The 17197-nt window shown below is 39.6% G+C and overlaps 1 protein-coding gene across 2 annotated transcripts in view; it reads right to left on the bottom strand.

Annotated features, from left to right (window-relative positions):
* LOC102233577 (sodium/calcium exchanger 1-like) overlaps positions 1-17197 on the bottom strand; it is a 108721-nt gene that overhangs the window by 37854 nt on the left and 53670 nt on the right. For both annotated transcript variants that reach the window (XM_005799595.3, XM_023346171.1), the window contains exons 7-11: positions 16123-16233; positions 15888-16040; positions 12943-13039; positions 11137-11328; positions 9580-9772 (exon numbers count right to left, since the gene is read on the bottom strand). In XM_005799595.3, the coding sequence (XP_005799652.2) occupies positions 9580-9772; positions 11137-11328; positions 12943-13039; positions 15888-16040; positions 16123-16233 (746 nt within the window). The remainder of the gene's footprint in view (positions 1-9579; positions 9773-11136; positions 11329-12942; positions 13040-15887; positions 16041-16122; positions 16234-17197) is intronic.

Genomic DNA, 17197 nt, shown 5'->3' on the forward strand with positions numbered 1-17197 from the left:
ATTTACCTTCATTCCAGTTAGTTTTCAGCTGTAAAATCCACAGATTTATGCAACCGTACTAACTCAACCATGTGCCTAAACCACTGATCATTGGTCATGTCCTGATGATGCCAGATGAAATAAAAGAGCCACTGCAGAGTCAGCCTTGGTCAACACTGGCAGCACATCCTTCTGAGAACCATCTGCATCATCTAGATAACATTTATCCAGGAAGCAGTGACCCTGTCAGAGTATGAGTAATCGTCTCTTTGTCCCTCCAGCTGATCTAATCTACCGCTGACCATTACTCAGCCGAAACAACAAGATGAAAGTATTTCTTGCGGTGAAACATTTTTAGCTGAACCAGGAAGAAAGTTAAATGCCAGGTAATATCTAGGAACCTCTGAGTAGATGATGAGTGGGCTGTTGCTGTGTTTTTGACTTTAGCTTCATTGAATTTTCCTTTAGATGGATTATTTGTTGATCACCAAATCTCTTCTGTGCAACTTAACTCTGCTGTTGTTTTTCGCCTGCATTTCGCTCCTCGCAATAAAAAAAGAAAGAAGAAAGTCAGGCCGATTAGAAAAACGACAGAATGAGTTTTAAACTGACGCCTATGCTTAGTTTTCATTAGAAGTGTTTTTTTCCTTCCTTTTACTTTAATTCATAGCCTCACAACTGTAACATCAGTAGAGAAAACAGCTGACTAACCCTGAAGCACAGGTGTCAAACTCGAGGTCCGGGGGCCAAATCTGGCCCGCCATAGCTTTTTATGTGGTCCTCTAGACTCCAAATTATCAAATTAATTAATTATCAAATTAATTGATCCAAATGATCAATTAATCCCTCCAGTTTTTCACAAATCTGCAAAATTCATACAAAATCTACACAAAATCAACAGATCCCAACATTTTTTTCCCATTTTTACTGCAAATTTTTCTTAAAATTGGCTGAAAACATTGGGTTCGAGTGACTGCTGCCTCACTTGATGTCAAGTTATAGTCCGTGACCGATATGGAGAGTAATAAAAAGTCACATTGAACAATATACCCTAGCACAAATATCATAAAAATTCCTTCCAAAGATTTTTAAATTGGCACCACAATTTATTTGTGTGACTTTAATTGCAAAAAAATGCTAAAAATTAGCAATGCTACTAGCAAATTAGCATACAACTTTAGTTTGCATCCAAATCACAGAATGATCCCTTCTAACTTTTAAATAATGCACATTATAAATATGTTTAAGATGCACAGCACCTGATTAGTATTTTCTCCAGTGTTTGCTCCGTCAGATTAGGGAAACAACCTCTGCTCCAAATCTAGGCTGTTGTTTGAAGGCTGTGCGTTATGCTGCCAACTGATAAGCAGCAAGGACAAAGCATGCATTGGGGGAATGCTAAAGATGCTGGAGCGCGTGCAAGTGAGAAGAGAAGATGATGTCACACAGGTTAGATGGGCAACAAAACACACAGCTGCAGGAAATGCAGCGAAGTGCTGAGTCACACACATGCACGTGCAGCAGCCGCAGGAAACACAAACATGAAAGAGGCGCGCTTGTGTGCTGTACACACAGCACGCCTCTCTCTGGGGGATTTGGAGTTCAAAAGATGTTTTATTTTAGGAACAGCTCCGGGTTAGTCACCCTACATCGGTGACAGACGGAGAAACAGGTTGCAAATATCAAACACGTCACAAGCACAGCAACAAGCAGAAAACACAGACACACACACACTCTCACCCCCACACGTGCAGCAGGCTCCCATCTCCTCCTAATTCCCAGAAATATCTCGCCAAAGGGAGAAAGTGTTGCTTAAAGCGCGCGAGTTGACGCCTGCGTCACCAGCAGCTAAACGCACGATCCCGGCTCCGTTTGGCATCTCTTACCGTTTGGTAAGAGATGTAACTTCATTAACATAGATGGCAGCGTGGCAGGAAACTAGGAGTGTGAGGATGTGTTAAGACTGGGATGACTATAAACTGGTGTGTGAAAGTGGCCCAGTCAAAGTCCAGATCTAAATCTGAACATCTGCAGCTAAATTTGAAAGATACTGAGAAGAAATTCTCTTTAAGTCTGACAAAGAATATGCCAAGAGGAGGATTCACAATACAGTGCAGTGTAGTTTAATATTTTATTTCACCTAATTTTGAACATTTTCATAAACATTTTACAAAAGGTGATGATAACATCTACCTTTTATAACATTTAGGAAAGTTCTCCGTAAAGCCATTAGTGTACAAGGTTGATTTTATTTCTTCTCTGAAATGTTAACCAGTTTTCAGCAGATGGTATTTTTCCATGCAATATTTGTTCTACGTTCACACAGCAAATCCGATTTGAGACACTTCCATATCTAAATTGGACAGATGTCTGTCTGAACGGTGATGTCACAGACGCTCATCGTAATTCTGCATCAGAAGAAGCCAAACGCGGTAAATCGTGCCGTAAACAGTGGTATGATTTTGTGATCACCCTGATGGCTCCGTCCTAGAAGACTTTTATGCATCCTAAATGTAAAATCCATATTTTTTGTACGGGTTTGGCTTTATTACTGCTTTCAGTATGTCGTTCTTTCAACAAACTGCAGGTTTTTGTCTTTATACTCCAATAATTGATTAATTTGATCAATCATTTCAGCCGTAATGTGTAAAGCCGTCAACCTAAATAACGTGGTTAATCTGTTGGGTAATAAACTGAAATCTGAACTCTGAAATTCTCTCATAAATCATCAAATAATTTCATGGGCTGGCCAGAACATGTTGGTGAGGACACCTGTTTGAAATTCATAATGAGGAGCCAGGGGAGACGACCACACACACACACACACACACACACACACACACACACACACACACACACGCCTGCCCTGTTCTTGGCTGCGACTCTGAGCCGAGTTGCAGGTCAGACGAAGGCTAAGAATAAACTCACCCTGCTGAGAGCATCCCTTCATCTCACACACAGCGCAGTTCACTATTCCTTTTACCCTTTCCTCCATCGACACTCACACACACATACACACACACACACACATTCATATTAATTCAAAACAGCCAGAAAAGAGCAGAGGACACAAAGTTAGAGCTCCACACTGAAATCTAAGACGCTCGTCGACTCCGCTGGGGAATCAGCCAGAGATGGATAAAAGAAACCCTAATTGACTGAGCACAGAGAGAATTAATTACTTCCTGCAGCGCATAATGGGGTCACATTGTGAATAAATACAGACACACACAGCTTCACCCAGAGTGACCCTGAATAATCCCCCCGCTCCTCTGCAGGTCATCCACAGAGCTGCCTCTCGTGTCAAAGTGTGACACATTTTTCTCATCATATTCAGAGAAACCGCTGCTTCTTAAAGAGCACAGCAGCAGGAAACACTTTCTGCTTAACCCTTAAACTGCTAATGCTCCGCTACGTCTCTGTGAGAGCGCCTCTTCATGCAGCCACGTTTCAAGCTGCACGCTCGTAGTTTCCACAGCGGGGTTTCATCATCAGGGTCGAGCCTTTCCTTCTCAAAGTGACGAAGCAGAGCGGATTTCTTCACCCTGAAGGGAAACTCGTCAGAGCGACCAAACCGACATTTCCTGAATGTTTTAAACTGCCTGTTTGCACACATCTTTCAGGAGGCACTCCTTCATGTCTTAGTGCTGAAAGGAGCCTGACCTTTGACCTGTGACTAAGAGAAAACGACATGTTTTCTGCCATGTAGAGTGTGGATCTGCGCCACCATTTTATGATCTGAAAGAGGAACTCTGAGGGCCTTTTCACACCTGATAGTCCGGTAAACTCGGGGACAAAGTTGCAACATTCGTTACATTTTCAGTTGCTGTGGTTCATATTCACACTGCACTGTGTCAAACCAACCGAACTAACTGAAAAACCTGTTTACCCTCCTCGCCTGTGGGGGCGCTGCACCAAGAACGACTGAAGGAATCCGAACAAAAACCTCTGAAGACGCTGAGCACAACTTCCTTCTTCATGAAATGTAAAGAAAAATGGAGTAGCGTCAGGTTTTACCAGTTACAGGATTTGTCTTTGGCTAAAACCATGAGCCATTTCTCCCACTAGAGATAAGCTAGCGTGTTTGTCTAGGTTTACCCAGAATGCCTTGTACTATAGTCTGCTTCCTACTTATGGAGCGGTCTCTGGTCCACTTCGCATTCACATATGCATTCAAATCAATCTTCAGTTCACTTTAATTGAACGGAGGCCTAGGTTTTTAGGCAGACCAGAGTTCTACGGTGGCCGACAGGTGCAAATGCGCAGCAAAAGAGAAAACATGCAAACAAAAAAGAAGACACCCCCGAATGAAATGCAGCAAACAAAAAGAGAGACGCAAACACCCCCGAATAAAATGCAGCAAACAAAAAGAGAGACGCAAACACCCCCGAATGAAATGCAGCAAACAAAAAGTGTTGAAAACGGAAGTGCTCCAGACCACTAGGGGGAGTCAAAGAAAATAGTATTCATTTCTATGGGACCAGATGCAAGATTCAGAGAAAGAAATTTGAAAGAAAGTAAAGGTATCTCTCTGAATCTTGCATCTGGAAAGTGTGATTATTGTGAGAAGTCTGAAACAATAGAGCATGTTATTTTAGAGTGTTGTAAGTATGAAGAAGAGAGAAGATGCATGCTGAGAGAGTGTGTAGGTATTAAAGAAAGGTTTAATTTAATAGAATTTTTGAGGAGAGATTTCGGGAGTAGACATATTCAAATAATTATTCGGTATCTTAAAAAAACAAAGCTATTTCATAGGATATGAGTAGAGCAAGTTGGGTGTGAGTGTGTAAAGAATATCAAAGAGGGGTATATAAAGTTATAAGCAAGTTGGATAATATAAGCAGGTGTGTATGTGTGGGGGTATGTTTAATCAGGAGTTAATGGAGGGAAAAGGTAGAAAGTGAAAGTTTATAGACCATCTCGAACCACACTCCATACTGGTAAGTGGCGGTAATGCTACTGTAAGTTTGTTGCCAACCGCCAATAAATACCAAGAAGAAGAAGAAGAATCTTGCATCTGGTCCCATAGAAATGAATACTATTTTCTTTGACTCCCCCTAGTGGTCTGGAGCACTTCCGTTTTCAACACTTTTGTTTGTTGCATTTCATTCGGGGGTGTTTGCGTCTCTCTTTTTATTTGCTGCATTTCATTCGGGGGTGTTTGCGTCTCTCTTTTTATTTGCTGCATTTCATTCGGGGGTGTTTGCGTCTCTCTTTTTATTTGCTGCATTTCATTCGGGGGTGTCTTCTTTTTTGTTTGCATGTTTTCTCTTTTGCTGCGCATTTGCACCTGTCGGCCACCGTAGAGTTCGGTTTCAAATGAAAGGGACTTTCTGGGCAAACAAACTAGAGTTTGATTAGAACTGAATAAACAACAAACTCTGAGAAGCAAAATATTTAAGATCTAAAACTAGATCATATTATGAAATCAACAATTGAATGTCAACATGAATGAGACAGTTTTGGTCTCAAAAGAAATCCCTGGAATGTACAGGAGAAAAGACACGGTGCTGACTTGTAAAAAATATTCACCTCCCTGCATCATGATAACGTTTTGTTACAGCTTAATAAATGTCTATTTTTGGTTTATCTGATAAAATCCCAACAAAATACTCTGAAGTTTGGAGACAGGTTACGGTTTCTACATGAGGTGGAAGCTAAGGTTGAAAAGCTCATGTGTGTTTTGACGACATGATGAAATCACAGTGCCATCCATTGGCCTGGCATGTCAACTACAGCAGATTCAAGATGTCTTGGTGCAACGTGTCCCCAATACACATGCAAAAATACTGCCAGTTTCTAAACGGCGCTTCAATAGATCACTCCTCACTTCACACCTACTCTCCAACACAGCTTTCTGACTGCAGCATTTAAATCTCCTGATAAAAATGCATGTTTCCCTGGAACCTGCAACGAGTTGAAGCTGAGATGGCTCCAGTTTTTCCCATGCCAGAGTCGCTGCTTTCAGCTTTGCTTTGGGAGCTGAAAACTAAGCGAAGCAAACATTACTGCCGATTTTCTACTAGAACCTGAGTTTTAAACGGAGGAAATCTGTTTGGTTTACTTCAGTTTTTATATGTTTGTAAAATAAAATCTGCCCAAAATGTTAGCTGAATAAATCACTGAAGGCAGAGTCAGGGAAGATGACATCAGAAATAGCAGAAGGTGAAGAGATGAGAAATGAGGTGCTAGGGAGAGGAAGGTGAAGAAGGTAAGAGGGAAGGAAGTCTGACAGTGTAAATATGCAAAGGTTAAAGGAAGAGGGGAGAAAATGCAAATTAGGGAAAGGTATAAACTGACAGCAAGGTGGAAGTAAAGGTGAAGGAGGGAAAAGGAGCGAGACTGAGAAAACTCACACTGAAAGGCAGGAAATCTAAAAATATACGACACAGAGGAAGGTAGACAGGAAGAGAAAAAGGTATGAAGATATTTGTTCATAAAAATATGAAAAAATGGTAACACAAAACAAGAGCGATTTTGACGCATCAGACGTGACTTCAACGCGTCTCCACATGGACTTTGAATGTAAATCTGACGTGTGAAAAGCTAAGTGTAGAACAAAATATGAAACTTCTGCATTCAATGTGCACACGCGTCGAACGCGTTTCTGACGAGCGTAACTCATTTGGTGTGAACGCACCATTAGCTCTGACTGCATCCAAACAGATTCCTCTACAGAAGTTCAAGTCAATGCTCCACAAAAGGCTGTTTCTATGCTAGTTGTGCTTTTTTATTTTTATTCTTTGTCTTGTTATAATTTTGTGACCATCCTTTTGGCTCCTATTGCTGAATAAATTTTAAAATCGATCCATAATCAGCAGCATCAATTATTATAAATAAACAGAGCGCTGCTGTGTGGCGTTTACGTTCTTCAACGACGGGTTTGAACAGAAGTCGCATTTAATTATCCGTATGAATGGCCACGCAAGAAATAAAAGGATTTAATGTAGCATCTAGACCTGCCGTGTGAAAGTATCTGCCTTAATCCCCACATCTGGTGATTGGACCGAAGCACAAGAGGAGTGAAAAGACGAACACGTTGCTGCTTAAAACGGCAAAACACAGAAACTCAAGACAAACATCAAGGAAAATGAGCCACAAGACGGCACAGAGATTAGAGAGAGACTACTAGAGGGATAAATCGATATCCTGCTGAGGTCTCCTCTCAGTTTACTCCAGCTCCTTCACATGAAAACAGCTGAATATTGATCCTTCTTTGTTCCTTAAGCATCAACCTTAAGCTTTCCTAAGCAGCTTTTGTCCCTCATTTTTTAGCCCAAACTATCCTCTCTGTCTATCAAAGAAAGAGCCTAAAAACGGAGAAAATGTAAATAGGCTCATCAAAAATCACAGTTCGACTAGAGAAACGTTCCTGTCTGCGTCAGTTTGATTTTATAACATTAACTCATCAATCTCTGGTGCAACCGTGAAATAATTCAATTAGAGTCCCTAATTAGAGGACATAAATGTGTTTTTTTTTTTTTTTTAAAAAACAACACTAGATAGTTACACCAGTAGATGTCTGTCTCTGTACATTAACCACAGCAGCAATTTAAAATTAAGATCATATTAAAATAATTAATGCTCAAATCTGAGGAAACATTGACATGATTTGGACTGGAGGATAAGAGAAGGCTGCAGCGGCCTTCACAGTTTAGCTAAAGCTCACCAAACGCTGCTTCAATCTTTTCATACAAAGATTGGAACAGATTTATAATCCAATTAGAACCAACAAATAATCAAACAAACCCAGAAGGTTCCGCTGGCTTATTTCAGCACTGATTTGTTGCTTTGCATCGAATAAATTAGCGTCATAAACTGCCTTACGGAGTGGACATTTCTTGTCTTTGACTAGGCTTCTCAAGCGTTCCTCAGTTTAATATTTACATGCAAACCGATCTTATCTGCCTCCACAAACGTCTGAAAATCAGCTGCTGCCCCTTTCGCCCTGTGAGATGAGAGAGAGGACTGACTGACACCAAACTCTGCAACTTTGTCTCATTTTTTCAGCAGCGTTTCAGACTTACAAAGCCGTCGGAATCAGAAGGTCGGGCTTTTGAAGATCGATGATCAGTCAGAAAAACTACAATTCATGCAACCTTACTCGTATTTTAAATATCTTAAATTCAAAACAAAAAATGCTGTTTTAAAGCATCAGTAGCCTCACGCAATAACACATTTTGCTGGATGATAAATTATTGTAGAAGTTATTGCGATAAATGATAATATTGTCGTTTTGAGAGCATTTTTAAGTGATATAATGTTAATAATAATGCAAGAACAGAGTCTCGAAGACAAATAGACTTTAAATTCTAATGAGTATTTAACACAGGAACTGGAAGACATTTTAAATATCTAAAAAACATTTCATGAATGAATTATAAAATCTATAAACAAAACTGTCCTTCAAAAAAGGGTTAGACTGAAGAGTTTCGTCATCCAGTTTTGGTAAAAAAAAAAGAAAAAAAATGAACAGAGAAAAGAGAGAAACAAAAAATCCTGCAAATGGAAATTAATGAACTCATTTTAATTTATTGTGTGATTAATTGATTTATTGCGACAGACCTAAGGGGCAGTATTAGTATTAGTGTTTTCCAGCCACACAATCAAGTAATTATGTTACGTTCAGTTGCTATGAAAATGCTCCATATATCAAACTTAACAGACTTTTGACTTTGCAAGCCTTGAAATTAGGTTTCTGTCTCTTTAAGAAGCTCCTGTTCTTTTCGACACTGAGCTTTCAGGAAGTCAACACAACATCACAACAACGTTCCTCCGTTAAGCATTTACAAACGGTCCATCAGGTGTTTGCTAATTGCTGCTGGCTAGTCTGAAGGAGCTGAGTGTGGTGCCTTGAAGGCGGAGCTAGCTCCACCCACATCTGAATGGTTGCAAGGATTTCTCAAACATTCATGAAAGAATCAAATCACTCTATGTATGTTTTTGATGAGGGAATAATTTTATAACATTGATGTAAAACTCAAAGTGTATTTTACATAATGCTGCGTCTTTAAGACTCTTCACATGGATGAAGGAACAATTTAAAACTGGAAGCTAAACAGCCCTCAGTAAATATTCTCAGTCTTTCTTTCAGGGAAACTCGGAGCTAAACTAACAGGCTGTTACCTTTAAACCCGTACAAATAGTAACGAGGAAATAGGCGTTTATAAACCTTTAACCTTCAACACCGTGAGCAAGAATCAGCTACGATGTCCCGCTCTCTGTTTGCGAACACAGAGAGGAAGAGAGAGCGGGAACTTTATGAGCCCCGCGGGCCCCAAGGAAACTGCAGTCCCAGTTGCTTTATGTGTTGGTCAATTTAACACTGCTAACATCAGCAGATTAAAAATGCATGTGCCCAAGGACGCTGGAGAAACTCTGAGAGTGGGTGTGTGTGCGTGTGTGTGTGTGTGTGTGTGTGTGTGTGTGTGTGTGTGTGTGTGTGTGTGCAGGTGTTTAATCACGACAAGCACACCATAAACAGTAGGGTTATTACACCGGTACCCAGCTTTTACAGGGAAATCCTTCTGTTAAGTTTAGTTTTAACAAATAAGAGAAAGATCAGAAAGTTAAAAAACTCAGCAGATGTCATGAACTCACATGGTTTCATCATTCTGAAACTCCAGCTTTCCAGCAGCCATTTCATAGTCCTCCCCTCCTTTAGCTGTCCCATCCAGGGTCCGATAGGGGACGGCGACCAGACCCCGGGCCCCCGAAGTCCGCAGAACCTTGACCTCCATCACGCCCACGCTTTCACTCACCCTCTGACTGGCGCCTTCGAACGTGAAGATACCTGGAGACAGGATGGGGCAGATAAATACCTACACAAAGAGGAAAATTAATCTCAAACTCTAAATAATCAAGACTTCGTATCCATTTAACATTTTTATTTAGAGCTGGGACTTTAAAGATTTAATTTTGATTAGTTAAATACATAGATTTTAATCCAGCCGGAACATTTGTATTTGCACGTCTTCTGTATTTGCATGAAAAAGTTAAGTGACTATAAATACTCTTCCTGTACAAAGTAAATAGTGAATTTGAGGGATGTGAAAATCTCTAAAAGATGGTTTTAATTACGAAACATCCAAATGAAACAAAGACAGCACAGTTGTTAATTCATGATTTGGATGTACTGTTCTGATTTATAGCGAATGTATTATACATGTTTCCATAATTCATTTATGAAATCTGACGCACAAGCAGCGTCAATAAACACATAATGGACCACAAAACTGCTTCTCCAGTCTAAACCCACTGGGAGTTAGTATTTGCTTAAACTAAGTTTCAAATCTCCATCTGGGTATTTTTGCTTATTTTAATGGTACGAAGTTCTTTAAATGGCCTGTGAGTAAATATATTTGCCCATTTCTTCATAACAACTGGAATGTCAAATATCTAGTTAGATATTTTTCACAATTTACCGTCTATTAAAAAGAGTTTGTGCCTGAAGTAAAACATGCTTCTTGCAATGGCGGGAGTAAAATTACCGTAATAACCCCATATTGCTTGGAAAGCGCAACGTCTCCCCTTTCAGAAACTGTTGTAATTTTTCAGATAGCGCAGAGTGTGGCAGAATCACGGTACTGCAAATTTGTCTTGTAAAAATGTTTTGTCTGCGACACCTTTCGGCCAACGAGGGTTAAAAATGATCTGATGGGACATTAGAAGAGACTGTTGTTGTGTTTACATTGCGCTAAAAGGCGTCAGCCTGTCAGCGAAGCTGTTCAACACTAAAATGCTAAACATGTTCGTGTTTCTAAAGAGGTTCTTGAAACACGTGAAATGGGTCGAACAGCACTTTGCACCGATCTGATGGGTGAAAGTTTGTGAAGCTTTAGAGAGACGATGCTGGTTGATATCAAGAATATGAAAGAAAATATGTGCTTTTCTATTTTCTTGAGTATTGGACACATCGACCGCATGTAAATATGGAAAGACATTATGTGTTTATCACTGATGTGTAAAAGCTTATTAAAAGTGGATTCGTGTTGATCTTTGTAGCAGAATTTCAACACATTTCGAATAGAAATAGCAATAATATGACCAGCGGACTCAGTTGAAAGGGTAATTTTTTTATTTCTGAGAGCTTTTAGTGTGATTGAAAACAGTGATTATAAACCTGTATGACCTTTGTTTATTAAAGATTCGTCTCACCTGCGTGGTCGTCGTCGTAGATGGTTACTGTGGCCGTGTGGTTTTCTCCCAGCACGGCTTTCGGGGTGGCGCTGGCGTCCAGCGGGGCGGCGCCGATCTCGGGGCAGCCGACCACGCGGGGGTTACTGAGGTGAACGTAGAAATACTCGTCCTCCTCAAAGATGTCATCGTCGATGACGCCAACAGTAATCTCTGGAGAAAACAAAAACGGTAATCGGGGCATCAGATCTGGTAGAAAATCCTCCTGACCCAGATCGTCTGTGTTAGCTGCCTCAAAGCCACCGATAAAACTCTCGATTAATTTGAATGCTGTTTCTTTTTATAGAAAGTGGACCTCGCTCCATGCTTCTGAGCTTAGCTGTGTCTCTTACCTGGACAGGAAAACCTTTGGTACTCAGTTTTTATTTCTTCTTCCCAGCAGAAAGCTCACCTGGTCGGATGCTTTTCTGTCTCTTCATTGGATAAGCCGCTGATGTAGCCACTGCTGCTACAGATTTGGTGTTTGTTCCTTTTCATGGTTTCTGGATGTAATTGTTTATGCTGTTTTTCTCTTCAATAGAGAGTACGCCTGGTCCAGCGCTGCTTTGTTTAACTGGATTTCTTTCATTAAATGGAAAAACACACATAAAATATTCATGCCAAAATATTTACCTCTAGTTTTTTCTCTTGAAAAATAAAGAGACCACTTAAAATGATCAGTTTCTTAGATTTTACTTTTTATAGGTATTTGTTTAAGTAAAATGAACATTGTTCTTTTACTCTATGAACTATTGACATGTCTCTGAAATTCCAAGCAAAGATTTAGTGTTTATTAGCAGAAAATGAGAAATGGTCAAAATAAGGAAAAAGATGCAAATAATACAAACAAAACAAGTTCATGTTCATTTAGAAACAACAATGCTGATGTTTTAACTCAGGAAGAGTTCAGAAATCAATATTTGGTGGAAAAACCAGGAGGTTTTCAACGGGGTTGAGTGCAGTGGGCCCTTCATTTTTTCCAGATCTGTAACGGGGGTAAATGTGGCCTGGGGACTATTTTTTCGGCCCCCAGTTGATGCGGATGAAGGCTTTTTATTTTTAATTTGTATTCATCCTCAAATAACCACACTTCTACATTCTTTTGCAAGGGTGACATCTATCCATTTCCAAACATAAAATGATTTAAATTTCACTTTTATTGCTCCAAACTGACTAAAATGTTTGCTATTTTTTTCAATAAACACTTGACAAATATTTCTTTTATAGGGCAAACCCTTCCCAAGTTTTGGCTCTGCAATAGTTTGCACGTCTCTTCCTAACAAAAAAATAATAATCTGACTACTTCATTTGTTTTTTTTAAAGTGTTACCTCATCAAGTCAGTAAAGAAAATTAAAACATCACAGGGAAAGTTTTTTAGTAAAAATATGACACTTTCTTCACTTTGGCCAACCCGTCAAAACATTTGGACACCAATGCCGTAGAAAGTACACCCTGGTTCTCCGGGATTTTTATACTGTTAAGAAGGAATGGTTCCTCTCCACTGTCACCACATGCTTGCTTGCTCTGGGTGAGAAATTGTTGTTTTTTCCAACTGGATCTGAATCTAACTTGGATTTTATTGAAAGAAACTGGATTGATTTGAGATTGAATGTGATGCAAACTGATTGCATACAGTTGGATGTAAACTGGACCAGTTTGTTTTGCAGACTCAACGCAGTAAACGGAACATGCAGTTGGCCTGCAGGGCTGCAGATGACTGAGCAGACGTCTCAGAGACGCCGCTTTTGAAAACATGTCATGAATGTTCATGTCACTCCTGTCATTACCTTTCAGGGTTTCTCCAGGCTTAAACAGCAGCGTTCCTTCAGCAAACTCATAATCTGAGCCCGCGTTGGCCGTACCGTCCTCTGTGCGATAATCCACCTGGGGCCGAACGCAGAGAGAGAGAGAGGAAAATTAAAAGAGGGATGAGATAAATGATAGCAGATATATGAAGAGGGCAGATTAAACATAAAGGAGAGAAACAGCCTCATTAAAACAAGCCTCATGGTCAGATACAACTAAATAATTAATTATTTGAAGATGGCACAATAAAATATTCTCTGTAGTCTGTTTCATTCATATGAGCCTGTCCTTCACATTTATATGTAAGCAAACCTTAAAAACAGGAAACGACAAGCAAAGCGACCCTGAAAGACGGTTTCTGCTTGCAGGAAAAGCTGAAGTGAGTGTTGGTGCTGTGACTGCGGTAATTTATTTCTATTTTTAGCCCTTCATGAAATGTGTATGCTCTTAGAGAGACTGTGAGCTTAATTTATTTTCAAAAACACTCATTCAGATATTTCTGGTCCTGTCCCGAGGCTCGGTAATATTTCAACATTTCCAGACGTGCAGGCTGCTGGTTTCATACATCTTCAATGAAAATGTAAGAGATTAATCCTTTCTGTAATTTTTTTGGTAGACATAAACACTGCAAATGTAGTTGCAACACAAAAGCAATTTGGATTTTTGTCAAATTTATCTCTACTATTTCTCATAATCATCCGACGCTCTCAGTCACTGTTGAATGATTAGCATCACAGCTCGACAACAAGGAGTTAGAAAACCCATTAGTATTTATTTGGAGGCAATATTATCAACTCATTTCATGAAAACTGGATTTGTCATGTGCAAAAAGGTTTAATCAGCCTCATGAGCAGAGACAGAAGGAGGAAGTTCAAACCATTGATCAGAATGGAGTATGGGACGTTATCCCCTACTCCAACGTCTCTCTGGCTTTCTAACTGTACGTCCTGACAAACTGAACTCTGGTATTCTGATCTGAAAAATCCCCCAAAGTTGCACTTCCCACTTGAAAAGTCAATCAGTTTTTCAAATGCTGATTTTGAGATCCAATATGGCCACTCCTCGTATCAACAGTAGTGAGTTGTGGTGGAAACATGTTAATTTTATTAAACACACCTGTAAGAGTGCATCCACAAATTGTATCACCTGTAACTCTAAACTGAACAAATTTCAAATAAATCTTAACACGATGTTCGTAAGCAGTTCTACGAACAATGGCTACTTGGGCGTCGCCATATTGGAATACCAACTCCTGGGTCGTTCTTAAACCGGGTTTGGCATCATTCCCAGATCCAAGGTCCAGCATCTCAGCTGAACAGAACAAAGTAAAAGGTTTAAAAAGAAGCGGCAAAAGCAAATGAGGTGGATTAGCACCTTGCCAACAACTGATGATGTCATCCAGGACATTTCGCTGTGGAATATTGTCTCTGCTGTTTGGGTATTTGAGCTGCTAGCATCTCAGGACAGTCATGAGATTGTGATCCCACAGAGGGGTTCAGCAGGTTTCACCAACTCAAATTTAAGACTTTATAAATCCTTTTTAAGACCATTATGAATTGAATTTAAGACCAGTAACACAACAGAAATGTACAAACGAAAATTTAAGCTAGCTTTTTTGCACAGGATGAATGTAGCATCGTATGGGTTAGCAACAGAAGTGAGCCAGTGGCTAAGACGACCGTTGTCAAGAAATCTGGTGATAAATTTGAATTTACCCATGACGGACTATAAAAAAGCTAGCTGGCTAGAGAATGGTATTCAAGCAGCTAATTAGCAGTAGCTTGTCTGCAAAACGTCTGTAACGTTTGCCTGACAGAAAAGTCCCATGAGAAACATAAACTACATAGAATATACAAGGTTAAATAGTTCTGCTGCTGCTAATTAAGACCTGCTATTATTTAAGGACAATTTCCATTATTCTAATGAATTTAAGTCATTTCAGGGTCTTAATTTAAATGAATGTCCACCCATCCATTTTCTTACACCGTTGTCTCTAGTGGGGTCGGGAGGTGCTGGTTCCTATCTCCAGCTAACATTCTGGGCGAGAGGCGGGGTCACCCTGGACAGGACGCCAGTCTGCCTCAGGGCAACACAGAGACGGACACGACAAACAACCATGCAACACCTAGGGAGAATTTTAGAAAGACCAATTAACCTAATAGAATTAACCTAATAGTCATGTTTTTGGACTGTGGGAGGAAGCTGGAGTACCCGGAGAGAACTGGGAACTGGGAGAACATGCAAACTTCATGCAGAAAGACCCCGGGCCGGGAATTGAACCCAGGACCTTCTTGCTGCAAGGCAACAGTGCTACCTACTGCGCCACTGTCCAGAAACAGTGAATGTTAAATGAATGTAATACTTTTTAAGGATGTGCTTGTAGCAACAGCCTTCAGTCAGAGGCCTCTTCAGATTAATTGCATTACTGACTGCTACTGGAAATCCTTCCAACAACAAAATCTGTTTGAAGACACTTGGATGATGAGAGTAACTACATTTAATTTCCCTAAGTATTCTTGAATGCAGTTTGAAAACAGCAACATTTATATGCAAGAAGAGAATTTCAAGCACCACAGTTTTTCTCAGCCCTGTTTTCCAGGGCTGAGATCAAGCAGCCTTTGCTAAAGGACGAGGTTTTGGAAACTGAAAACAAAAGAGGAAAACGTTCTTCCAGCTTGCCTCAGATCTCCTCTATCATCTGAGCCTCGCGACAGCATCCAATTAGAAAAGAAACCAAAGATTTTCACGTCTCCTGGAGGTGAAAACACTTCATGAGAGAGATCAGATGAAGACAAAAGTGCTGGAGATGTGAGTGATCGCTTCCCCAGGTGCCTCCTTTTATTTCTCACTACGTCTGTTAGCCTTCGCCCCCACAAACATTTTAATCCCAGCGGACTGGGATTAATTTGTTCTAATAGAAACTCACTTTGACAGTGACTCCAGGGTCTCCTCCATGTCTGGCTACAGTCAGATTCAGGGAGCCGCAGTTTTCGAAGCACTGGTACAAAGACGGCTCAAACTCCATCCTGATGGTGTGAGGGTCGTCCTCCTGAGTCTGGGTCTCGTTGCTGCTCACCACCTGAAGAGTAGAATAAAAAAACACCCCGGTGAAAGGCTGCCTGTCGGCCGAAGGTCTGAGGTTAAAGGTCAAAGATGATCACCTTGCGAGCCTGGTCGGCGGCGTGCTTCTTCAGGATGTTTCCAGCTCCGATCATCATCCTGGTGGCCTGGATGCGATAAAACGCTCGACTCTTCTGCTGCTGCATCAGAACCTGATCAGAAACACAATCAATAACCAAACAGATAACTGTAGATAACTGGATATGCTCTGTTAAAATTAAACGTACTTTTATTGTTTGAGTAGAAGAGAGAAACTTTTTGCTTCCATGTCAAATTTTTATTATTATTTTTTTAGTTAAATATTAAACAATTTTTATTTGTCACAAACACAAATGATCCATCATGACTAAACATAAAAATAATCAATAAATGTGACTAAAAAGGGTAGTCTTTCTCCAATTAACTTGTTATATTAAAAAAAGAAAATACAAAAAAAATTTAAAATAAATTTTTTTTTAAATCTTCGTCCAGATTACATAACATCACCCTTCTAAAAATAACAAAATATGACTAAGGAAGTTGACAATATTCATTTATTCGTGTAGATATTTAAAGTAAATCGTCAAATTTATTTAAAAAATTTTAAACAAAGATGAGCTGAGTTAAAATACTTTTTATTTTTTCATTTTATTTGACCTTCATTTATAGGTTCATGATCTCATTTATAAGAAACCTGTTTTGGTAAAGTTACAACCACAGAAACAAGACAAGCAGTTAGGAAAATTTTACTCAGTTAAATAAGCTAATAAAATATGAACTAAAAACAAGTTTCATAACAATATTTCTCTTTTTGTCTTAAAAGAAATTTGAATGGTCCCACAGGAATTAGATCTTTTTGTAGAGTTTTACATTGACAGGGCAGAGTGAGAAAATGTTGCTTTTCCCAGCAATAGTGGAATAAAATAAATGGAAGAAAATATCCAAACGAACATTTCCCAAAAGGAAAAACTAATCACCTATGAGCCTAGTAAGTGCTTGCAATAAATCTGAGTATTTAACATCAGTGGAGGAATTTTGGCCCATTTTTTATTACAGATTTATTCTAAATTAGACAGATTTCAGCATAAACAGTTTTTTAAGAGGTCAGAACTTTAATTAGACCAATCCAAAGATATA

Source organism: Xiphophorus maculatus, chromosome 14 (assembly GCF_002775205.1).
Source record: "Xiphophorus maculatus strain JP 163 A chromosome 14, X_maculatus-5.0-male, whole genome shotgun sequence".
Classification (NCBI taxonomy): Eukaryota; Metazoa; Chordata; class Actinopteri; order Cyprinodontiformes; family Poeciliidae; genus Xiphophorus; species Xiphophorus maculatus.